The 26,623-nt window shown below is 38.4% G+C and overlaps 1 protein-coding gene and 1 long non-coding RNA gene across 3 annotated transcripts; one reads left to right on the top strand and one right to left on the bottom strand.

The window, feature by feature from the left end:
- Positions 1–2,573: 2,573 nt before the first annotated feature.
- LOC141375936 (uncharacterized) lies at positions 2,574–6,115 on the top strand. The gene is made up of 3 exons (XR_012384771.1): positions 2,574–3,578; positions 4,138–4,378; positions 4,569–6,115. It is a non-coding gene; the product is annotated as an uncharacterized lncRNA (long non-coding RNA).
- LOC137496387 (uncharacterized) lies at positions 6,067–26,191 on the bottom strand. Of its 2 annotated transcripts, none has more exons than XM_073911207.1 (8): positions 25,889–26,191; positions 22,096–23,164; positions 19,411–19,545; positions 16,239–16,413; positions 15,074–15,172; positions 14,087–14,178; positions 13,121–13,261; positions 6,067–9,876 (listed from the first exon to the last, which is right to left on the bottom strand). In XM_073911207.1, the coding sequence occupies exons 1-8, from the start codon at positions 26,053–26,055 to the stop codon at positions 9,736–9,738; spliced, it is 2,019 nt and encodes a 672-aa protein (XP_073767308.1). In that variant the 5' UTR covers positions 26,056–26,191; the 3' UTR covers positions 6,067–9,735. The 2 variants fall into 2 exon arrangements, 1 of the variants encoding a protein (XP_073767308.1); XR_012384770.1 differs by having other exon boundaries at positions 6,276–9,876; positions 14,104–14,178; positions 25,889–26,137.
- Between the last annotated feature and the right edge of the window lie 432 nt (positions 26,192–26,623).

The following is a 26,623-nucleotide window of genomic DNA, read 5'->3' as shown; positions in this document are numbered from 1 at the left end:
TATAAATTCAATATACATTTAATCAAAGCATTTTTTATTCTGGATCCGATTCTTTGCATAAAGGCGAATTTGAATAGAAAGAAAACAAACTGCATTGGCAATAAGCTACAATGGCAAGCAATGGTGCACTGATTCACACTGAGTTCTGTATTTCGTTGTCCATTGTGTAACGGTTAATTGAAAAAGCTCATAGACTTGTTTTTAAGTTGTGTTGTTTGAAGGTAAAACTAGCTTTTGTTGCATATTTTAATGTTATTTCTTTACAGTTTTTCTCGATTGCTTGGATGCAGTTGTCAACTGAAACTCCACATTTTCAAAACAGTTAACACAAAGGCCTAAACAGCGGTCAAAATGACACATTTTGCTTGCAAAAGGCACATATCATGTCAAAACATTTAACATATGCAACAAAAGCTAGTTTTACCTTCAAACAACACAACTTGCAAACAAGTATATGAGCTCTTTCAATTAATCATTAAACAATGCACAACAAAATACAAAATACAAAACTCAAAATGCACCACCATTGCTCGCCATTGTAGCTTATAGCCAATGGCATTTGTTGTCTCTATTTGGGCTGTCAAATTCGCCTTTTTGCAAAGAATTGAATCAAGAATAAGATGTGCTTTGATTGAATATATATTGAATTCATGACATTTTTCAAACTGTGGCTGAAAACTGAAATACTGTAAAAACAGACAAAAGTAATAAAATACTGTTAATATTAGAGAAAACACATGTAAACTAATATACAGTCAAAACTATTGGGAGTATAGGACATAGCCATATTGACCTCCTCCATCAATGCTGGCACAGAACAACACAGACCTTCCATCGTTTTTATAAGGTTTGCAGACTGATGGCTAATTGAAGATTTGTGTGAAGGAGTGTCAAACCGCTGCTTCAGTAAATTCATACTGATGTTGGTAGTTTTTAATAGTTAGGAATAGATGGTTTCTGTTTGGTTACCATAACTAAAACAATGGAGTTTGGACTGCTTGAATGACATCTGTGTTAACTGTTTGGAAAAATGGTGGGGAAAATGTGTCAACCCAAATGAGAAAGGGTTTACACATTTGCAAGACCGGTCCTCTGCTCTGCTGGGATAGTGATAATGAAAATGAAGAGGAACCTAGTTTCTTTAACCAGGTCAAAGCAAACTAGAAAAACTTTAACGTTTTGACACAGTATGTGCGTTTTGCTAGCAAAATGTGTCAATTTGACCATGAGTGCCACTGTTTAGGCCTGTGTGTTAACTGTTTTGAAAATGTTGAGTTTCAGTTGATGGCTGCATTAAAGCAAACAAGAAAAACTGTAAAGTCCTGCTTTTAAAACTTGCAGTTGACAGTAAGCTGCATATATTAGTACTTTTCAAATCTGCAATGTCCACTTTCAATTTATTTGATATTTGCAATTTTTATATTTTAATTGATGAAAAATTATGAAATGATAATAATATTTTTTGAAAATGAGATGTTTGAGTAAAGTTTTTCTTGTTTGCTTTGACCTGGTTAAAGAAACTAGGTTCCACTTCATTTTCATTATCACTATCCCAGCAGAGCAGAAGTCAGGTCTTGCAAACGTGTAAACTCTTTCTCATTGGGTTGACACATTTTCCTCACCATTTTTCAAAACAGTTAACACGGATGTCATTCAAGCAGTCCAAACTCCATTGTTTTAGCTATGGTAGCCAAACAGAAACCATCTATTCCTAACCATTAGACACTACCGAGATCAGTATGAATTCACTGAAGCACTGTTTTGACACTCCTTCACACAAATCTTCAATTAGCAATCAGTCTGCAAACCTTATAAAAACGATGGAAGGTCTGTGTTGTTCTGTGCCAGCATGGGTGAAGGAAAACACATGTAAACCAATATACAGTCAAATCTATTGGGAGTACAGGACATAACCACTATTGACCTCCTCAATCCATGCTGGCACAGAACAACACAGACCTTCCACCGTTTTTAATGTTTGCAGACTGATTGCTAATTGAAGATTTGTGTGAAGCAGTGTCAAACCGGTGCTTCAGTAAATTCATACTGATCTTGGTAATTTCTAATGATTAGGAATAGATGGTTTCTGTTTAGTTACAATTGCTAAAACAATGGAGTTAGGACCGTTTGAATGACAGCCGTGTTAACTGTTTTGAAAAATGGTAGGGAAAATGTGTCAATCAAATGAGAACGGGTTTACACATTTGCAAGACCTGACTTCTGCTCTGCTGGGAAAGTGATAATGAAAATAAAGTGAAACCTAGTTTCTCTAACCAGGTCAAAGCAAACAAGAAAACTTTAACTTGTTAAAGGGATAGCTAACTAACCCCTGAATCCCAATTTTCTCATTTGCTCATCCTTCGTTTGTTTCAAACCTTTCTGAGTTTCTTGTTTGTGAAATATGGTGTAATGTCTCCTCCCTGTGGTCAAACTCTTAAACGTGAAGACTTGATGCTGTGAAAACTTAACTTGGCTAAAAGCAGGCAAAGCTAAGTGAATTAACGATGACTAATTCATTCAACTTTTTTTATAATAATAAAAACCATGTATTTTAATTTATTTTTTATTTTTTTGAAGAGAAAAGAAACCCAACATGACCACACAGGCCTAACATTGTTTATTGATGAGCTTCAATAACTGGAGTGATATGGAACAAATTGGACAGACATGCAGGACCAACAACATTCATCTTTTCATTCAATTACTGTAGGTAGGTGTCTGAAATCAAGCCTTGATGCATCTGTCATTTTAAACTATTAAACCATCACAATTTCTTTTAAAAATGTTCAATTTCATATCGATAAGTTTTTCTTTAATATGGCGCATGCGTAAGAGGGGAGACTGATTTACAGCAAGGGTACTACACCCCTATACGGTACATACCAAGCAGAAATAGGCAATTTGTCCTGTCATAAGCATACAGTACACATCAGCTAAAGCTTAATGTTATTTTCTCACATTTTTTCCCCCTTCATCACAACATATACAGGAAAATATATTTACAGTATTTCACCAAGATGTAAGCTTCTCGTTCTAATGTGTGCTCACATTCCTAGGGACTAAACTGGTTTACTACAGGATAATCACCCTACTGTACTTCTATAATTTTAAAGGGTGTAGTACTTTCAAAGAGGCCAGACTGATCTACTACAGGTGAGATTTTACTCATGTTTTCATTCATATTTTTACAATACACAAATATTTTTCAAAAATGTTTACAGTAAATCACCCTACTGTAATTTTAGAATTATAAAGGGTGTAGTACTTTCGCATAGGCCAGACTGACTTACTACACGTGAGATTTTACCAATATTTTCATTCATATTTGTACAGTACACAAATGATTTTCAAAAATATTTACAGTAAATCACCCTACTGTAATGTTATGATTTCAATGGGTGTAGTAGATTCTTAGAAGTTTCACTAACTGATTACATGTGAGATTTTACTCATATTACATTCATAATTTTACAGTACACAATTTTTTTTCAAAAATATTTACAGTAAATCACCCTACTGTACTTTTATAATTTTAAGAGGTGTAGTACATTCTCAGAGGCCTCACTGACTTATTACAGGTGAAATTTTCATTCATATTTGTACAGTACACAAATAATTTTCAAAACTGTTTACAGTTATTCACCCTACTGTAATTTTATGAATTTAAAGTGTGTAGTACATTCACATAGGCCAGACTGACTTACTACATGTGAAATATTACCCATATTTTCTTTCATCATAGTACAGTACACAAATATTTTCCAAATATATTTACAGTAATTCACCCTACCTTACTTTTGTAATTTTAAAAGGTGTAATACATTCCCAGAGGCCAGACTGATTTACTACAGGTGAGATTTTACCTATATTTTCATTCATATTTGTACAGTACATAAATATTTTTCAAAAAATGTTTACAGTAATTCACCCTAATGTAATTGTATGATATTACAGGGTGTTGTACATTACCAGAAGTTTCACTGACTGATTACAGGTGAGATTTTACTCATATTTCTTATTCATATTTGCACAGTACACTAATATATTTTTCATTTTTTAAAAGTAAATCACTCTACTGTAATTGTATGATTTTAAAGGGTGTAGTACATTCTCAGAGGCCAGACTGATGTACTACAGCTGAGGTTTTATATTTTCATTCACATTTGTACAGTACACAAATATTTTCCAAATATATTTGCAGTAAATCACCCTACTGTACTTTTATAATTTTAAGAAGTGTAGTACATTCTCAGAGGCCTCACTGACTTACTACAGGTGAGATTTTACTCACATTTTCAGTCATATTTGTACAGTACACAAATACTGAAGAAAAATGTTTACAGTAAATCACCCTACTGTACTTTTATAATTTTAAGAGGTGTAGTACATTCCCAGAAGTCTCACTGACTAATTACAGGTGAGATTTCACTCATTTTTTCATTCATATTTGTACAGTACACCTCCCCCCCAATTAAAAAAATGTAAATCACATTACTTGTACAGTACACAAATATTGAAGAAAAATATTTAGTGTAATTCACCCTACTGTACTTTTATAATTTTAATAGGTGTTGTACATTCACAGAGGCCAGACTGACTTACTACAGGTGAGAAGTCACCCCCATTTTCGTTCATATATGTACAGTACACAAATTTTTTTCAAATGTGTTTACAGTAAATCACCCTAATGTACTTTTAGAATTATAAAGGATGTAGTACTTTCGCATAGGCCAGACTGACTTACTACAGGTGAAATATTACCCATATTTTCATTCATATTTGTACAGCACACAAATATTGATGAAAAACGCTTACAGTAAATCACCCTACTGTAATTTTCCCTTTCTAAAGTGTGTAGCACACAGTTTTTCACAGCAGACTGACCTACTACAGGTGGGAGTTTAACCGTTTTTTTTTTTTTTTTTTTTTACTTTATTTGTGTACAGTAGAGAAGTATTTTAGGGGGAAACACTTTGATTTTCAGATACATAACTATTGAGATTTTGATAAATCTTGTGTAACAATAAAATAATTCTTAAACAGTAAACACATAAATTAAATGTTTTCCTTCCAACATGCCAGTCTTTTGTAGTGGTGCTGCTGTTTATATATGAAAATGTATGCATAAATTTGTGGTGCAGAGGATCCTCTGTTACTCAGGAATATACAGTGCATTCAGAAAGTATTCATAGCGCTTCACTTTTTCCACATTTTTTTAATGTTACAGCCTTCTTCCAAAATCCTTTTGTTTTGTGAACTTTTGCTTTTGCATATTTTATTAAGTTTATTAAGCAAATGTTGTTAATGAATACTATAATAATTTTAACAGCTTATAAGAACCCTTATTTTCTTGCTGACTAAGGTTGTAATTAAAACTAGAGATAAACTGCTTTTTTTTTTTTTTTTTTGTAAATCATCTCAGTCATTTAGCCATGTACAGCATAGAATGTTCAAAAGGCATTAAATGTAAGACACTAAAATTCTTGTTTAGATTTTTTTTAAAATTTATAATTCTTTTCCCTTTTTGTCTTGGCACTGCTTTTGCTTGAGTGTGTGTGTGTGTGTGTGTGTGTTTGTGTGTGTTATATTGTACCCTGAGTGCCTTAGCCAAAGTAATTACCCCCAACCTTCATTTAACTGGAACACAAAGGGTTTGGGCACAGGCTTTTGTCATTTTAAAGCCTCTAAATAAGGGCTTCTCTGTCTCTAATCATTCATCATGTGCACCGAATTTCTCTCTCATTATCTGCCACTTCTACTAATTGAGATGATTTTGCTGTGTTCTTTGAGGATCCGGCTGCCATGAGATACTGCCGGCTGAAATTAAGACAAACACAGTTTCCTCTTATTGCGTTTTACCTCCAGCTGCAGACTTTATAAACTGATAAAGGGAGACTGTAATTACCTGATTCTTCTCTGTTTTGAAACAGTAGTAGGCGATTTCGGACGCAGCCTGTGTTAGGAACATGTCAATTTCAGCACACTTCTTTTATAAAGCTCTTTTCTAATGAGCTGGTTATCTAAATCGGGCAGGGGGAGAGGGTTGTGAGGACCAGGATTAAGAACTGATGGTTTAACAATATATTTTTAATTGACTGTCATCAAAAACAAATAAATAAATATAAACGTGATCAAGAACACCAAATAGCATCAAACAATATACAGAGGAAAATGTTGACCAGATAACAAATAAACTCAAATTTACAAATAAACTCAAATTACAAATAAACTCAAATTTAGAAAAAACAAACAAACAAAAAAAACACACAAACATGTGAAAGAAATATGAACAGTTTTTTATGTGTGTTGAAATGATAGAAAATATTGTTCTCGCAGTGAAAATGAAATATATAAATATTAGGATGAATTGTTACACATAAACATCTTGTTGGGATGCTATGGGAGCAAGAATACTTACTATGCCATTAAAGTATACAACATACTCAATACTGGAGAGCCCTCCACATCACATATATCTTGCAGGAAAGCCCCTCATATGACAGCTTTTAAAATAGACACAATCCTAGTAGAAAGTGCCCTGGCAAATCTGCTCAAATGCTTCATACAGTGCGTCCGGAAAGTATTTACAGCGCTTCACTTTTTACACATTTTTTAATGTTACAGCCTTATTCCAAAATGGATTAAATTTATTGAGTTCCTCAAAAATCTACACACAATACCCCATAATGACAATGTGAGAAAATGTTATTTAAATTGTTGCAAATTTATAAAAAAAAAATTCTGATTCCACTGATCATTCTTGAGATGTTTCAGCAGCTTCATTGGAGTTCACCTGTTGTAAATTCAGTTGATTAGACATGATTTGAAAAGGCGTACACCTGTCTAGATAAGGTCCCAGGGTTAACAGTGCATGTCAAAGCACAAACCAAGCATGAAGACAAAGGAATTGTCTGTAGACCTTATATGTAGACCTTATTACACAGGATTTTCTCAAGGCACAAGACTGGGGAAGCTTACCGAAAAAAAATTTGCTGCTCTGAAAGTTCCAATGAGCACAGCGGCCTCCATCATCCATAAGTGGAAGATGTTTGGAACCACCAGGACTCCTCCTAGAGCTGGCTGGCCATCTAAGCTGAGTGATCGGGGGAGAAGGGCCTTAGTCAGGGAGGTAATCAATAACCTGATGGTCATTTCATCTGTGGAGAGAGAAGAATCTTACAGAAGGACAACCATCTGTGCAGCATTCCACCAATCAGGCCTATATGGTAGAGTGGCCAGACGGAAGCCTCTCCCCACCTGGAATTTGCCAAAAGGCATCTGAAGGACTCTCAGACCATGAGAAACAGATATCTGGTCTGATGAGACTAAAATTGAACTCTTTGGAGTGAATGCCAGGCGCTACGTTTGGAGAAATACAGGCACCGCTTATCACCAGGCTAATACCATCCCTACAGTGAAGCGTGGTGGTGGCAGCATCATACTGTGGGAATGTTTTTCAGCAGCAGGAACTGGAAGACTAGTCAGGATAGAGGGAAAGATGAATGCAGCAATGTACAGAGACATCCTGAATGAAAACCTGCTTCAGAGTGGGAGACAGGGGCGACGGTTTATCTTTCAGCAGGACAATGACCCAAAGCACACCGCCAAAATATCAATGGAGTGGCTTCACAACAACTCAGTGAATGTTCTTGAGTGGCCCAACCAGAGCCCAGACCTAAATCCTAAAACTAAAACTCTTTTTTCACATTGTCATTATCGGGTATTGTGTAGAATTTTAAGGAAAAAAAATAATGTAATCCATTTTGGAATAAGACTGTAACATAAAAAAATGTGGAAAAAGTGAAGCACAACAGTATGAATACTTTCTGGATGCACTGAATGTGTGAGTGATAGTCTTGCCCGGGGTGCCCAAACTCTGTCCTGGAGGGTTGGTGTCCCAATAGTATCTGGATGCAGCCTTTATGATGCAAGCTGAGATTGCATCACACGATGCAATGCCAGATACAATGCACTCAATGGAGCAAGTGACGTCACTGTGACGGGGAGAGTTGGTTGTGGGGTTAGGTGAGCGCATTAAAAAGCATTGAATGTAGCTCAGACAGTGGCCTATTGTTGACTAATTTTATTGGCTGACGCTGCTATGACGATCGCGTCAGCCCCAACTTCAAACACACCCTCTGCCAAGCATTGATGCTGAAGCATGAATGGGGCGTAAGTTAAGAGCTGGGACGTGGGTTGGTTGTTGTGGACGAAAGTGAAGAGGGTTGGGAAGTCGCAGAGAGAAGAAAGTGAAAGTGAACAGCAAACAGGTGAGGAGGGAGATCAGTAAAATGAGGTGCCGGATCAGATTTCAGAGATGCCGGATCCGGCACAAATTAAACCCTGACTGTTACCGTACCGAAGTGTTCTTAAAAGGGTTTGCCACGATAGTGGAAAAGCAGCTCAATGTCAACGTGCAATGAACAGTGGTGTTTGAAGGCTTGAGACGCAGAACACAGCCGCCCTTGACTCTTCTAAAGGTCATTAATAATATAACAACACTAATACTAAAACAGTTAAGGCGTTTTAGAATAATCAAAACAACATTTCAGATGTCTTACAGTGTGCTCAGCCTGCTGGTTTGTCCATTCGCACAAATTTTTTCATCACATGATCTCTTTGAACAAAATCACATGACCTTTTTAATGCTCATACTGGAATTTGTTCGGTAAAAGTGTTTCCATCTCAGTTTATGTGCATCTTTTCTTATCGAATAAAACGTTTGTCCTACTCAGTTATGCGCATACGTTTTTTTATGCGCATTATCAAAATTGATTTGCATCTAGGTGTTTCTATCAACTATTTTATTTAAGCGCATGTCCAAAATGCGCATAAAAATAGGTGGATGGAAACATAGCTTTAGTGAAGTGAAGGGTCGGTTATTTAATCAACATATCGCATGGTAGCAACTCAAATTCTTTAGGTACGACGACAAGGTACTTGTGAAAGTGGCCACTGAGTGTATATAAAGGCCCACAGAGCAGATTCACTCATCTTCACGCAAAAATATAAAACACACAACCCGGGCTCATTGTGGAAACGTAGCCCCGCGGACGTTTCTGCGGACCGCGATTTACGTCCCGGGAGGTACGTATTCGAGCGGTTTTTGTTTTCGCGGATCCGCGAGAGGCCGCTGTGCGCGTTTTTTCGCGTCTCGGGCGCCTTTCGGGAGCGCGCGCCGTTCGCGCCCACGCCGTTCTCGCGCGAAAAGCCGCCAGATCGGCCGACTCGGCCGCCCTCCTCTTCCTCCTCCTCCTTCCCTAAACCCGAGCGACGGTTCGCAAAAGCCGTCCAGAAAAAAAAAAAGCAAAAGCCCTCGTCTTCGATTTCAACCGCGTTTTCGGATCCTGCCGCGTTCTCGCCCTTATTTACCTGATTTCCGGAACCTGCTGTTCCCCGGACTCGATCCCGGTCGTCGTCCACCGCGGCCGGCTCCTCCTCCTCCTCGTCCGGGGCCTCCGCTCCGCCGACGCAACGCTGTGAGCTAAGCGGACAAACTGATTGTATCGGGAAAGCCCTCCACTCGGAGGCGAGCTGTCGGCCGGCTAGCGCGAAGAGGAGGGGCGAAGCGGAGCCACACCGCCCCGCAGCGTTCGCTCAAAAAAAAACAAACGCGGCCTTTACGTACCTCCGGCCACGTAAAACGCGGTCTCCAGAAACGTCCGCGGGGCTACATTTCCAGAATGAGCTTGGGTTGAAAACACACTATGCAGACTACTTTAGTAAGTGTTCAGATCAGCTGTGAGACACTGCACCGGGAAGCAGAGAACTTTTATCGTTGTGTTGTTCTGGTGGGCGCTCCTCTGTCTCCTGCTCCCCCTGCAGCGCCCCGACCATCGATCCCAGCGTGCCAAAGCTACTAGCGCAGTTTTCCACCTGTACAGAAACAGACAGTTTTATCTTGTGATACTGGACTGAAAATTGGACTAAAATCTTGTAATGCAAGGGTATATATCCTAACCCATTGTTTCTCAACCACGTTCCTTGAAGACCACCAACACTGCATCCTTCGGATGTCTCATTTGTCTGTCACACCCATTACAGGTTTTTTAGGCTGTACTCACACTAAGCACGGTTGTCTTGAACCGTGTCCAGGTGCGATTGTCCCCCCTACCCCTCGACCTGCACTCACATTGCAGTTTTTGCGTTCCTAGCTCAAGCACGCTTACATTATCAATGATGCGACCGTTCAGTTTAGAGGAGAAGCGCTCTCGCTCAGCAAAGTGGAGATTGCTTTAGTTATATTGTTTTGTATTATTTTAGGTCTTTTAATATGCAGTGACATACAGTTAAATCTTTTGCTGAACAAATCCATCACTTTTGATGCTCATGAATGTCCATGAAAGTCATCGTGCTGCAGGTATTACAAGGTTTGCTGAAGGTGCAGCTGACGTAAAGCAAGGGGTTTGTATCTTTAAAAAACTAAGACAGTTCATGTTCAATGGAAACTAAGACTGATTAATAAATCCATATGAAATAGTCCTTTAAAAGTGACGTCGGGTCTTCGCACTCAGTCGTGCTTTGCACTCACAAAGCCCAACCGAACTGTGCTCTGGCACACCTCTTCCAATCGGGCCAGAGCTGGCCAACTGAACCTGAGCCAGATTCGGAGCACGCACACTTGTCAAACGAACTGGGAAATGGGACTCAAACATGCCTGGGCCCTTTACCCCTACCCCTCGTTTTGAGAGTTCACGTAAAGGGATCTCCCAATTATCTCTACACAGAAGTCAGGAGATTCACTAATTTGTATTTTTTTTGTTATTATTATGAATACAACAAACAAGCACATGTTTTAATATATTCATAACAGCGTTCGTGTTTTAAAGTCATGCTTTTTAAAAAAAACACCAAATACATTGCTATGTATAATCCATAATAATAACTCCTGTATAGTAGTACTACAACATACTTTTACATCTGACACTAAATGACACTCGAATACCCTGTCAGAAAAGTCTAGGAATCAGGCATGTGCACAGGTAGAACTCAGCCTGTGCAGAGCACAAGCCCTTTTTTCTCTTGGAGAAAAAAAAAATGCCCCTCAAATTAATCAAAATGCCCCTTCACTTCTCAATCACCAATCCCCCATTAATTTAAAACAAATTCACAAGTTAAATATCATTGCAGGAGATTTAAAAATATATATAAATGTGTAAATTTTGCAATAGTTTTTTTTTTTTTTTGCAAGTTTTGTTGAGCCTAGGAAAGATTGGCAGTCAGCTCGGCTTTGACTTTGTCTTCTTCTGATTGAATGACAGGTTGTAACAGGCCTGGATTGGCTAATCGGGAGGACCGGGAGAATTCCCGGTGGGCCGGTTTTGGCCGCAAGGGCCGGTGTCCCTAGCTCCAGAATCTGTTGCTCTCAGCAGTCACACTTTTTAAATTAATTTATTTATTTACTTGACCACAATCTTCTTATTCATTATTTTACCAGCTCTGCTCTTTTTATCTATTTTCTCGGGCATGATGCAGCCTGCAGGTTATTGATGATATAGGTCAAATGAGTCGCATCTTAATCAGCTGTTGTGGCTCGGTGGGTCACCGACCCGGGTTTGATCCTCATCTGAGTATTTTATTTTTTTCATTTTTATTGTTAAGACATATAATACTGTTACTGTTGTTGCACATTTGAAGTTCTAAAGCAGCTGTTTTCTCAAAAAAAGACGTGATAGTGTAATTAGAAACTGAATTGGAAATGAATTTATTTTAATATAGATAGTCGTGAACTGAGGTGGGCCGGTCTGAGGCTTGAAACTCCAGGGCTGAAAAGGAGTACCACTCCGGCCCTGGGTTGTAATGCTGCTGCCATTTTCTTAAAAAGATACAGTGGAAGTAAAGGACTGAACATGAAAACTGTAAAGCCTAATTTAACCTAATGCGTGGAGTTGTGGACGTACAGCAGAAGCAAATACAAGCATCAGATGTGTGTCTAAAATAAAATATTTATTCCATTTTTCTTTTCCCCCCTTTTAAATATCGATCATTTGATGCACTTTGCACCATTCTCTGTATCATGCTGCCTGACTGCCTGTCTGGGTTTCAACTACGTCCGCTAAATGTTGTCATGGGGGCGGGTACTTTCACTTTTCACTGCTCACCTCTGCTCGTGTTCAAACCAAACTAAGATCAGCGCGGTTTAAACTAAGATCGGTGGGGTTTTTTACATGGCGGGTTTTTTACGTCCTTCATACATTTTGAGAGATCGTGTTTATCGACTTGAGGGAATACGTCTTAATAATAATAATAATAATTACATTTATATAGTGCTTTTCTGGGCACTCAAAGCGCTTTACACACAATGGGGGGATCTCCTCATCCACCACCAGTGTGCAGCATCCACCTGGATGACGCGTCAGCTGCCATTTTGCGCCAGACCGCACACCACACACCAGCTGATTGGTGGAGAGGAGACAGCGATGAAGCCAATTGGAATATGGGGATGGTTAGGAGACCATAATGGACAAAGGCCAGTGGGCAGATTTGGCCAGGTTGCCGGGGTTAAGCCCCTACTCTTTTCGAAGGACATCCTGGGATTTTTAATGACCACAGAGAGTCGGGACCTTGGTTTAACGTCTCATCCGAAAGTCTTGACAGTCCACACAGACGTGACTTAAGGCGTGAAGTCATGTAGGATTTTACTTGTTGCATTAGTCTGAATGTAAATCCCCTCGTCAGGCACTGCTGGAGCAGCTTGAGAAAGTGGACCACAGCACGTTTGATGCAAAGGTTTTAACAAAAGAAAAATGCACAACTGAAGACACTTAAATGCTTTTATTAGTTGTATTTGCACCAGCTCTGAGATGCTCATCCACAACGTCATGCATTGGGTTAAATTAGGCTGTCCAGTCTCTGTGTTCAGTCCGTCACTACCATGAATGAAACCCAGACAGGCAGTCAGGCAGCGTAATACAGAGAGTGAACCAAATCACATTGGTGCAATTATAATGTATCTAATTTTTTTTTTTTAAATGCTATACCTCGATTTAATATAAAATTAAATCCTCTTAAAACGTAAATTTGAATTAATCGAAAAAATCACCCAGCCCTACTTTCGCCATGTATTTGATCAGAAATATAAATGAAACAATAAGTAGTGTATGTCTCAAAAACAACTTACATTCTCCATAGACACGTTGCTTCCAACAGGGGCTTTTTTCTTTCTTGAGATATTAGGGTTCCAGTGGCACACCAAACTGTCATTCTGAACGCTGTAGTTTTTGTGACCAATCAACCAGTAGGTGTCCATTTTTCCTTTTCCCTGAAAAATCAAATCGATTGTTACAATTCCAGAATCTGTAATTTCAGCAGTTAAACCAAAACTTGTCTTAAACATTTCTGCAGTATGCATTCTCCAACAAAGGCTCACTGTGAAAACGTACCCCGTATACATTTCTGGAGAGCGTGAATTATGTAGCCAGATCTACGCATGGCTGCATTTCGAATTTAAAAAGAACGCTACAGGGCGGTATGACGCCACCAATGGCTTCTATTTCTTCTCGCGCTATACCAGCTGGCCATTTGCTTCTGTGTTGATGGTTTTTCCGCTGGTAACAGATTGCTCAGTAGCTCGCCGTGTACAGTATGTCAGCGGATTTGAGATGCAGAGAGGAGTTGATTGTGATGACGGGGTTCAAGTAAAAAAAAAAGAATAGTTCCAGAAAGCAGCTAAAACAAAAACAAAAGGCAAAAAAGAAAATAAACAAGTAGATAACAGGGTGAGAATGTGGTAAGATCTAAAAACGGGGTAAAAATCAGGCGGCCGTAAGTGCTTTTGTTTTTCTGGATTGCTTTTGAAAAACACTGTCGTTTGGGTTTAGGGAAGGGGTGATTGGGTCACATGGTGCTTTTGAAAAACACTGTTGGTTAGGTTTAGGGAAGGGAGTATCGGTGGGTCAATTGGTCAGTCTGGTGGATTTACGCAAGAACAGCAGGCGCAAATGGCACGCAAGAGAAATTTAAGATCTGAAAAAGCGTACACAGCGGCCTCTGGTGGAAGTAAGTACCTCCTGGGATGTATTTCAGGATCTCCAGAAATGTATATAGGGTGTATGTATCAATAATGAGCCTGGGTTGGCATTCTCACCTTTACTTCAACCTCACCCCTCAGCTGCAGTTCATATGCATTGTCCTTCATGAGTGCCAGATATGTAGCAGAGCTTGCGTGAATCTTCTGCGCTGAAGACCAGATCAAACAAATATTTAGGTTCTGATTTATGGAAAATGACCAAAGATGGGAGGAAAACAAACACATTTGATGTGTCTGAAAAAAAACAAAAACTGTCCGAATTCATCCTGTTAACCAGGATCCTTCATTCTAAACATTTTATTTATGCTTCACATATCCTTCACTTCACAACGGTTAGAAAAGTATCTTTATTCTATGTAGTATGAATGGAATTCAGACGTACTACTACCAGTGTTGGGTAAAATACATCAAAAAGTAATTAATTACTAATTACATAATTAGGATTGTATTTAAATTTATAAATTCATTCATTTTCCTATGGCTTAGTCCATGGTTTATCTTGGGGTTTCCACAGCGGAATGAATTATCACCTACTCTGGCATATGTTTTATGCAGTGGATGCTGTTCCGGCCACAACCCAACACCATGTATTTAAATCACATTTTTAATTCCAGTGTTTAAAAAGTATCTCAGGTACTCGATAAGTTATTTAATTACTTGACTAAACACTAAAAAATGCAAGGTATAAATGCACTACATATAAATCTCAATGCCGCATAGACAATATAAATTAAACTCTTAAATAGAGCCAAAACAGGACATTTTAGCTTTATTATAAAATGTAACAATTTAAGAATAACAATAACAATGACACATGCATACCATATATTGACATACATTTCTGACTAAACAAGTACATTATAAGTAACTGTAATTAAATGACCTGAAAATGTAAAGAAATATGTCTTGCTTTACCTACTTTAACAACATGGTGGATGTAGTATGCAGTGTTGGGTGCAATTAGTTACAAAGTAACTAGTTACTGTAATTAGATTACTTTTTCGCAGAAAACGCTGCACATGATAACTAGGTAGATAAACATACGCAAGCTGGTAGATTCCATTCGGGAAGCTGTGTTGACTGTGTCTCCAAACAAACAATACCGAGGCATCTTGTATCCAACAACTCCAGCAACACAAGGACCTTAAATGGTATGAGACATAAAAGACATCATCCATTATTATTAATACATAAAGTATAAAAATAACTATACAATTTTCATAGACAGTTGAAGTCAGAATTATTACCCCCCCCCCTTTTAATTTTCCGCAGTTTCTGTTTAAAGGAGAGCAGATTTTTTCAACTCATTTCTAATCATAATAGTTTTACTAGCTCATTTCTAATAACTGATTTATTTTATCTTTGTCATGATGACAGAAAATAATATTTGACTAGATATTTTTCAAGACACTTCTATACAGCTTAAAGTGACATTTAAAGGCTTAACTAGTTTAATTAGGTTAACTAGGCAGGTTAGGGTAATTAGGCAAGTTATTGTATTGCGATGGTTTGTTCTGCAGACTAACGAAAAAAAATTGCTTAAGGGGCTAATAATTTTGTCCTTAAAATGGTGTTTAAAAAATTAAAAACTGCTTTTATTCTAGTCAAAATAAAACAAATAAGACTTACTCCAGAAGAAAAAATATTATCAGACATACTGTGAAAATTTCCTTGCTCTGTTAAACATCATTTGGGAAATATTTAATAAAGAGAAAAAAAATTTAAAAGAGGCTAATAACTATATATATATATATATATATATATATATATATATATATATATATATATATATATATATATATATAGAAGGCCCCTACTGGCCCATATCTATCAGCTGATAACCACTGAAAATGCCCATTTAATCAAGTAATAACATTCAAAGCGAGTGCAAATTAGCCATTAAATCAAATAGTTACGAATTGCCATGAGATCATGTTGGATTGACACAAAATGAGGACAGTTTTGGGAGAACATTTTGGACCTTTTCTTTGTTACTACGAACTAGCATTGATAAACTTTTGGCAAGATAAATAGAAAGCTGCATTACAACTGTAGCTGATGAATCATTGACAAGAAAGATCAAGAATAAATATTACATACAAATGTAATACTTTAGTATTATGCACTAATTCATGCACATGTAAGAGGTACTGTTATTATTTCTAAACCTGTAATCAGCAATGTTTGTGTAAAGTCATGATTCACAGACCAGTGTGTATTCCGGCGCGGAGCTGAAGGCGTTTGGTTGGCATATGGGGTATCGGCACCTGTCTGACCGCAGCCACCAGATCCAGGGACATTTTAGCGATCTCATCTGCATGCCTGTCTCCATTTCTTTCTGGCAGTCCACTGACCACCATGTATGCGTCTCCTATAGTCTCTACCTGTTTCATACACACAGATTCTGAGTTAATAGGATAGTTCACACCCAAAACGTAATATTCCATCATCATTTACTCACCCTTCACTTGCTACAAACATGTTTGAGTTTCCATCTTTTGTTGAACACAACAAGTTATTCTGATGTCAGCTGGAAACCAATGATTTTGATGTTTTTGTTTACCCTACTATGGAGGTTTCTTGAAAATTTCGGGGGGAAAAAGAAACTCAATATGGTTTGGAACCAGAGGGTGAGGGAATAATAGTGATAGAATACATTTTTGGGTGAACTATTCCTGTAAAAATGAATGATGTAATGTGATGGAAGTAAAGCAGAGGTGTGCAGTGGTGCTCTGAAATGAAAAGTTGTAGTTGATTAAATCTAACAAAATGGTTTTGTGATGCATCATTTATACTACAATTTTAAACTAGATAGACAAACATTGATGTTGGCTTCCCTACTAAAAAAAACAGCTTAAACCAGCCTAGGCTGGTTGGCTGGTTTTAGCTGGTCGACCAGACTGGTTTTAGAGGGGTTTTGGCCATTTCCAGGCTGGTTTCCAGCCATTTCCAGCCTGGTATTAGCTGGTCAGGCTGGGAGATGACCAGCTAAAACCTGCTTGACCAGCCTAGCCAGGCTGGGAGCCCAGCCAAAACCAGCTATGTCCAGCTTTAACCAGGCTGGTCAAGCTGGTTTTAGCTGGATTTAATTGGTCATTTTCCAGCCTTACCAGATAAGACCAGGCTGGAAATGGCTGGAAACCAAAACCCCTCTAAAACCAGCCTGGTCGACCAGCTAAAACCAGCCAACCAGCCTAGGCTGGTTTAAGCTGGATTTTTCAGCAGGGTTGAGAATTATAGTTTCAAAGTAGCTTTAAAAGCTTGATGTTTAAACAGTTTAAAGAGTTAAAAAGATAGTAGTTTCAGTGGTTTCTAAGCAGTTGTTCTGGTGTTCAGACTGGCTATTTGCATGATTAGCATGTTAGCTAGCTACATGATTATCATGCTGTTAGCATGTTTCCAACATGATTATCATGTCACTAGCATGTTGATAGCATAATCTTAGCAACATCAGCATGTTACATATTTACAGCATGTTTATTTTGTCATGGCCATGTTGCTAGCAGACATCCCAAGCCTCCCAGATGTGCATAAAGACTCCCGCAAATGACTGATAATCTCCATCGCGCCATCATTAATCATCAATCATGTTAACAAAATGTTACTAACATGCTAATTATGCTAACAACATGTTAGACTTTATCTTGGTTAAAGTGTTAATCGCATGTTGCTAGCATGAACAGCATGTTATTAGCATTCTTTTTTGATGATTAGCATGCCATTAGCATGTTGGTAGCATGATTAGCATGTTACTAAAATAACAAAATTTGTCTGTTACTAGCATGATTACCAAATCACTAGCATGCTGATAGCATGATCTTAGCATGATCAGCATTTTGTTAGCATGAGTACAGCAAGTTTATTGTGTCACTGGCATGTTGCTAGCATGATTAACATGATACTAACATGTTGTTAGCATGATTCTAGCATGATTCTACTGTTACTGACATATAGAATGGTTAGTATGTTACTACAAACTACAAACTATTGTTAACATTGGGACTAGCACAGGGATGGGCAGACTCAGTCCTTAAGGGCCAATGTCCTGCAGAGTTTAGCTCCAAACCATAATCAACACCTGTCTATAGGTTTTTAGTGATTTTGAAGCCACTGATTAACATGTTCAGATGTTTGATTAGTGTTGGAGCAAAACTCTACAGGACACAAGTTTGCCCATCCCTGAACTCCCTGCTGAAAAATCCAGCTTAAACCAGCCTAGGCTGGTTGGCTGGTTTTTGCTGGTTGACCAGCCGGGTCATTTTCCAGCCTGACCAGCTAAGACCAGGCTGGATATGGCTGGAAACCAGCCTGGAAGTGGCCAAAACCCCTCTAAAACCAGCCTGGTCGACCAGCTAAAACCAGCCAACGAGCCTAGGCTGGTTTAAGCTGGATTTTTCAGCAGGGCTAGCATGAGTATTGTTAGCATAATTAGCATGTCAGTAACATTTTGTTAACATGATTGGCATGTTACTACTTTGTTGCTATCAAAATTAGCCCCTTACTAACATGTTACTAGCATAATTACCATATAACTAGGATGTTGATAGCACGATTTTAGCATGATCAACGTTTTTATTGTGTGACGGGCATTTGCTAGCATGATTAGCATGTTGCTAACAAAATTAATCTGTTACTAACATGTTACTAGCATTATTACCATATCACTAGCATGTTGATAGCATAATTTTAGCACAATCAACATGTTGTAAGCATGTTTAGACCATGTGTCACAGGCATGCTGCTAGCATGATTAATGTGTTACTAGCATGTTGTTAGCATGATTCTAACATAATTATGGTATTACTAGCGTAGATAGAATGATTAGACCGAGAAACTCGGTCCTCGAGGGCCGGTGTCCTGCACAGTTTAGCTCCATACATATTGCAGTAAGCAAGATGTTAGTAAGATTCTATCATGGTCCAAGTGTTAATGGAATGTTGCTAGCATTAATAGCATGTTATTAGCAATCTTTTTGGATATTTGGCATGTCATTAACATTGCTAGCATGATTAGCATGTTACTACCATGTCGTTAACATGATAAGCCTGTTACCAACATGTTACTAGCATAACTGCGTTTGGGTGGTCTCTCCTCACCACCACCAGTTGCAGCATCCAATGTGACAGTGATAAAGCCTATTCGGTGGATGGGGATGATTGGGAGGCCATTATGGGTAGGGCCCAATGGAGGGAATTTGGCCAGGACATCAGGGCTACACCCCTACTCTTTACGAGAAGTGCCATGGAATGTTTAGTCACCACAGAGAGTCAGGACCTCAATCTAATGTCTCATCCGAACCAATTACATAAACCCTACATGCTTTCATATGCTCTATCAATAGAAATTGTAATAGTTAATTTCAGAATATGCTGATATGATACCTTGTACACATCATAGGAGTCAATGCGTGTGTCGAAGCACATGTAGAGGTTATTCAGCATCTCAACAACTTGTAATGGAGTGCAGGAGGCCGATATAGCAGTAAAACCCACAATGTCAGAGAAGAAAATTGTCACCTGGAAGAGAATAATTGTATTAGTTGTGTACAAAAAATAACAATCAACCCAAGAAAAATAAGAATAACCACATTGCTATATTTAATGAAGAAGAGAGTTGATTGTACACTGAAAAAAATGATTCATTGTTCATTCATTCATTCATTCATTTTCTTTTCGGATTAGTCCCTTTATTAATCTGGGGTCACCACAGCGGAATGAACCGCCAACGTATCCAGCATATGTTTTAAGCAGCGGATGCCCTTCCAGCTGCAACCCATCACTGGGAAACACCCACACACTCTCATTCACTCACATACACTACGGACAATCTAGTTTACCCATTTCACAAATAGCGCATGTCTTTGGACTTGTGGGGGACACCGGAGCACCTGGAGTAAACCCACGCAAACACAGGGAGAACATGCAAACTCCACACAGAAACGCCAACTGACCCAGCCAAACCAGTGACCTTCTTGCTGTAAGGCGACAACACCACCTACTGCGCCACCCCGTTGCCTAAAATTATTATTTAGATTTACAATTTTTTTCAACCTAAGCTCATTCTGAAAACGTAGCCCTGCGGACGCCCTGGAGACTGCGATTTACGTGGCCGGAGGTATGTGAGGCCGCATTTTATTTTTTTAAGCGAATGCTACGGGGTGGTGTGACACCGCTCCTTTTCGCGCTCACCAGCTGACAGCTTGAATCCGTGTGGAGGGCTTTCCCGCCACAAAAAGTTTGTCCGGTTAGCTAGTCGTGTACGTCGGCGGAGCAGAGAGCTGGAGGGGAGCCAGCCGCTACGACTGGGTTCGAGTCCAGGGAAGAGCGGTTCCAGAAATCAGGTAAGACAAAAATGGAATCTAAAAAATAAAGTGAACAAGTTCATGACAGGGCGAGAACGTGGTGAAATCTGCAAACGTAGTAAAAATCAGACGAGGGCTTTTCTTTTTCTGGATGGCTTTTGTAAATTGTTGCTTGGGTTTAGGGAAGGACGAGGAGAAGGAGGAGGGTGGGTCGACCAATTGGCCGGTCGCCCAGTCAATTATTCGGTCATTCAGTCAGTCAAACAGACGATCTCTCGACAGCGGCCCCCAGCAGCTTTACGCGAGAATAGCGCGGGCACAAACGGCACTTGCAAGAGGTGTCCGAGACGTGAAAAAGCGCGCACAGCAGCCTCTTGAGGATTCGCGAAAACAAAAACTGCACAAATACGTACCTCCCAGGACGTATTTCCCGGTCTCCAGAAACGTCCGCAAGGCTACGTTTCCGGAATGAGTCTGGGTTGGTTGGTGAGTGTTGCAAACAATTTATATGGGCTGAATTAAAACAAACAAATTAAGTTTAACAGCATTAAATTTAAGTAGTTTGTTTTAATTCAGCCCATAAAATTTGTTTGCAATGTAGGGCCGGTTCTGGGATTGTTTGACTGAGGTGGCAAATCAGACAAAAGAGCAAATATTATCGGAATTGATACAAAAGACCCCTTGTGAAAGCTTGACGTATAAAATTGACATTTAATATTTTTATTTAAATAATTACAATATCAAGCCAAATGTATTAGTTAAAAAAGTTCAATAAAAATAACAATAAACTTCTAATAAATAGAACATGCTAACATGAATTGTGCTTATTCACTTACGCATTTATTGTGTTCCAATATGAAACTTGTAATCATCCTGCTATGTCACGCTACAGTATATCAGTTTCCCGACCCAATTCCAAGAGGCACGCAAACAGTACATATTTTGTTGGTCTCCCTTATCTGACCCATTCATTTCAGGTTTTGGAGTCTCTTCTAATGTTCTGTTGAGTTGTTTCAGGTGTGTTTGATGAGGAAAAGGTTGAAAATGGGTTTGGAAACACTGCACTATATACCAGTTCTTCTTCTTATTAAAAAAAAGGATTTGCTTTAAGTGCTCTAAATCGAAGGGGACAGGCTTCAGGTGCACGCATTGCCCATACAGACGTGTGTCATTTACCCGACTCCCTCATGAGCTGTTTTATCTCCTGATGAATATGGAATACCATAATTACAGGCAATTACTACAACAAAAAGAACAAACAGAAGGGGAGCATGTGCGCTTTCCTGACACTACCGTCTTGCCAACATCCCTGATGAATATGCTTGTCTTTTTGTAGACTTGAAATGGATTTGGTAAAGGGGCTCCAATGAAACTATGATTTCTAGAAATGTACAGTAGACTCGAAAAAAGTTTGTTCAAACTACTACCGGGTTTCCCCAGGTGCTCCCCTACAGTCCAAAAACATGTGCTAAAGGTGAATTGGATTAATTAAATCAGCAGTAGTGTGTGTAATTGAGAGAGTGCATGGGGGTTTTCCAGTACAGGATTATGGCTTAAAGAGCATCCGCTGCATAAAACATGTGCCAGAATAGTTGGCTGTTCATAACGCTGTGGTGATCCCTGATAAATAAGGCACTAAGCCAAAGGAAAACAACTAAATGGTTAAGTAAACCTAAGGAATTGAGAATTAGAGAACTAGAAGAATTCCACTCTAAAGAATTGAGTAGAACCCATCGTTTCTTTACAGTGTTTACAAATAAAGTACCTTCTCGTAACTCTCAGCCTCAAAGTGTTTGTTTTGGCGAAGCTGCTTGGCCACCGATTTGGGCAACATCTGATGAAGGAGATCTTCGGCGAGACGCCGTTCTCTCTTCAGGTCTTCGGTTTTCTCCCGGAGGCTCTGAGCGTAGTCTTGGATCCATTCGGTCATTTGTTTAAAGGAGAGCAGAACTATGGGGTAAATGAGACAGGCAATGGTGAGCAGGCAGACCTTCAGGCTGATGCTAGATGAAATGTCTCTGGATTTCAGTTTCAGACTCCATCCAGCTCTGAAATGAACACATCTTTGCACGTTCATCAAGGCCAAATCTGTAGATCCTTCTGAAGACGTGCTAGTAGTGTACAGAAGATCCTTAACGTTCGTGAGGTTTAAATCAACGTCGATGTTTTCCATCCAGCATTGATGGAGGTTTTCAGACATGTCTTTTAAGACTGTTAGGAGTGCAGTCACTTGCCATATTTCATCCTGATTCTCCACCTTCTTGAGGTAATTCAATTCCTGAGCTGTCAGGAGCAGCTTCAGAGCAAGAACATCAGTCCAGGTTGGGTTGTGTTGGAGAAGACTGACGTCAATGTCCTTGACGCCCCATGTGTTTAATATCTCTTCAATTGCTAGAGTAAAAACTGTGGTGTCATTAGCATCCGCAAAGTTGCCTCTCCATGTAGCGTTGAGCATCTCAGAGAGATTAGATTGAAGATGATCACAGAACTCTTGTAATTCAATGTCACACGGCTGCCCCAAACTGTCCAGGTCAGTACTAGTGCAACACTGGTTAGCTGTGAGCATTATCAAGGAGTTTGTTTCTTGCTTATTTTTATCTACAGTTGATGAACTGAGCTTTCTTAATGTCTGGAGCTCTGCAATGAGGGCGAGTGTGACGTTTGTGCTGCAGGACGTCAGCTTTTCAAGCGAAGCTTCGGTGGCTTGCCATTGAGCCAACGATGAGTTGAAGTCCATGGCCACGGCTGACAGAAGAGCCAGCAGAGAAATCACACACGCGATCAGAATTCTCCGAACAGTACGGTTACGATTGTCACAACTGAGTAAAGACAGCCTGCGAAAAGAGCAGAAAACAACTCTCATATCGTGAATCATGAAGTGTTTAAGTGAGTTAAGCATTTTCTTTTGAGCCAACTACAAGTAGAAGACCCTTAACAGTTGATTACATTCAAAATTGTAGTTGACATTTACATCTATATATTATTACAGTTTTTCTCAGTCGCTTTAGTGCGTTTCTCACAACACCAGTGCATTTCTGCACAACAGTTAATGCATTTCTCAAAACAATTAGTGCAAACTGCAAAACCTAGCTGATAACCTGCAAAAGTGCGTCACATGCTCAAAATGGAGAGTTCATTCCTCAAAAGCAAGTATTGATGTCAGTCAAAGTGTCAGTATCATCAAAATGAAAAGTCCTGACACCATTGTTTATGAACAAGATAGTCAAATGGCTTTGTCATGTTTTCATTATGAGTTTACTCTGGACATTTTTTCAATGCAAAAAAGTCAGATGTTGGTGACACTTGCTGAAAACACACAAGATAACACTATTTACTCTTTGCAGAGCCATTTGAAAACTACAGTAAAGTGAGACATCGCTGCATTTAGTGAGGTATCTGAGTACAAGACACTGAATATGTATGTTTCACATTTTTACTGCATTTGCTCTTTACAATCCTAATTTATTCACAGCATTGTGCAAAAGAATAAACACACCCTTATCTACAACAAACATACACTCCCTTTGGGTTGAACTGTGCACAACTGTAACCAATATTGCAGTACATATCGGAACTGAACCTGCAACATACACAGGTCTGTAAATCATTCATCAAATTGTTCAATTTTAAAGACATTTTCAGGAAAATAAAGTTAAAAAAAATGTTTTTTATAAAGTTTGCTTGACCGATTTTGACATCAAGTTCAGCATTTTTGTATGCAATGACTCGAGTAATGAAATGAGGACTATTAGTTTTATATGGGATGACTATTCAGCATTCACAAGTTTAGTTCATTTTGACTGACATGACATAAGCAAATGATAATGTTATAAATAGCAGAGAGTTGTATGAAAGCAGTTGATGCATGTCCGAAAGCATTTGCAATTTGTTAAAAAGGAATGAGAAACTGCTACTAGGATGTGCACAAATGACTAATTGTTTTAAGAAATGCATTAACTGTTGTGCAAATGTAAATAGTGTTGTGAGAAATGCACCAAAGCGACTGAGAAAAACTGTAAGATATTGGCTGTTTATTAGTACTTACTGTAAAAATCCCTAACCCTACGTAATATTTGAACCTAACCCTGGTTTTAATAACGATTTAGGTTACTATTAAGTTTTTATTGAAATAAAAGTCATAGTTAATGGTTTGTTACAGTTTTTCCTAAGTCGCTTTGGTGCATTTCTCACAACACTATTTACATTTGCACAACAGTTAATGCATTTCTCAAAACAATTAGTCATTTGTGCACATCCTAGTAGCAGTTTCTCATTCCTTCCAACAAATTGCAAATGCTTTTGGACATGCATCAATTGCTTTCAGACAACTCTCTGCTGTTTTATAACATTATCATTTGCTTATGTCATGTCAGTCAAAATGAACTAAACTTGTAAATGCTGAATAGTCATTCCATATAAAACTAATAGTCCTCGTTTCATTACTTGAGTCATTGCAGACAAAAATGTTGAACTAGTTGTCAAAATCTATCAAGCAAATTTTACAAAATGTTTTAAATCTTTTTTTCCCCCTGAAAATGTCTTCTAAAATGAACAATTTCTCGACTGATTCACAGACCTGTGTGTGTTGTAGGTCCAGTTCCAATATGTGCTGCAATATTGTTTACAGTTGTGCACAGCTCTACCTAAAGGGAGTGTATGTTTGTTGTAAATAAGGGTGTATTCATTCTTCTGCACAATGCTGTTAATAAATTATAATTGCAGAGAGCAAATGCAGTAAAAATGTGAAACATACATATTCAGTGCCTTGTACTTGGACTAAATGCAGTGATGTCTAACTTTACTGTAGTTTGTGCAAATATATATAGCGCTGTCTTGAGCATTTTCAGGAAGTGTCACCAAAATCAGACTTTATTTGCATTGGAAAAACAGAGTAAACTGTTATAATGAAAACATGACAGCCATTTGACAATCTTGTTCATAAACAATGGTGGCAGAAATTTTCATCTTGATGATACTGACACTTTCATTGACATGAATACTTGCTTTTGAAGAATGAGCTATCTATTTTGAGCAAGTGACACGCTTTTGCAGGTTATCAGCTAGGTTTCGCAGTTTGTACTAATTGTTTTGAGAAATACATTAGCTGTTGTGCAAATATAAATAGTGTTGTGAGAAATGCACCAAAGCCACTGAGAAAAACTGTAATAGTAAGAAGTGTACCTTAAAATAATGTGCGACTACACACACACACACACACACACATACAAATGTTAGGTCCGCTGATTAATAATCACATGTACTTCATTAAACCGAATATTTCTTTAAAAAAATAATAATAACATCTTGATTATCGAATAATTTTAAGACAATTTCATTAATTCCCTGTACTGGGTTTCGGTTAGAAGTGCATCCGATGCTTAAAACATATGCTGGAATAGTTGCCGGTTCATTCCGTTGTGGCGACGCCTGATAAATAAGAGACTAAGCCGAAGGAAAACAGGAGTATTATCATACCTGTTATTTGTTATAGGCTAAATCAGACTTGCATCAACAGTAGATGTAAGCTAATGTTTGAGAATAAATATAGACAGTGTCACCTGCAAACATCACATTCTGCTTCGGGCTCCTCTTTGTTTTGTGCGGAGATCTTTTTTCGTGCTTTATGTCTCCTGCTGTTGAATTTGGTTAAAGTGCCTTTCAGAGAGGCCGATGACAGAGTCCCAGACGCGAAACAATCCTTTTTCGTGTACTCCAGTGATGACATGAGATTATCCGAGTATTTCACACCGACTTTCCTGAACGAAAATCCAAATCGAAACAATTATATCATATTTGTCCGTGTTGTTGTGTGTGTGTGTGTGTGCGTGTGTGCTCCTCTTTGATGTGCAGTTTGATGCAATACGTGACGTAGATTTAATTGCAGGGTTAAAATGAAATGGTCAGTGTTAATATACAAAGAAACGATTAAAACCTTTTTTTTTCTATCAGACGTTTACATTCTAGGACTGTATAGTCTAATCATAGAGAATTATTCCTTTATTCGTCCTTGATGCTCACTTTTGTTTTCTTTTCAATATTATTTACTATTCGTAGAAACAATTCTAAACTGTGTATAAAGTAAATGCCAATTCATAATCTGTATAGATAGATAGATAGATAGATAGATAGATAGATAGATAGATAGATAGATAGATAGATAGATAGATAGATAGATAGATAGATAGATAGATAGATAGATAGATAGATAGATAGATAGATAGATAGATAGATAGATAGATAGATAGAATGCCTAAACATTTATATAAATTGCATTTTTCGACACTGGTCTTTGC

Source organism: Danio rerio, chromosome 8, assembly GCF_049306965.1.
Source record: "Danio rerio strain Tuebingen ecotype United States chromosome 8, GRCz12tu, whole genome shotgun sequence".
Classification (NCBI taxonomy): domain Eukaryota; kingdom Metazoa; phylum Chordata; class Actinopteri; order Cypriniformes; family Danionidae; genus Danio; species Danio rerio.
The sequence above is the reverse complement of the archived record's forward strand: the minus strand, read 5'-3'. Positions and strand labels throughout refer to the sequence as shown.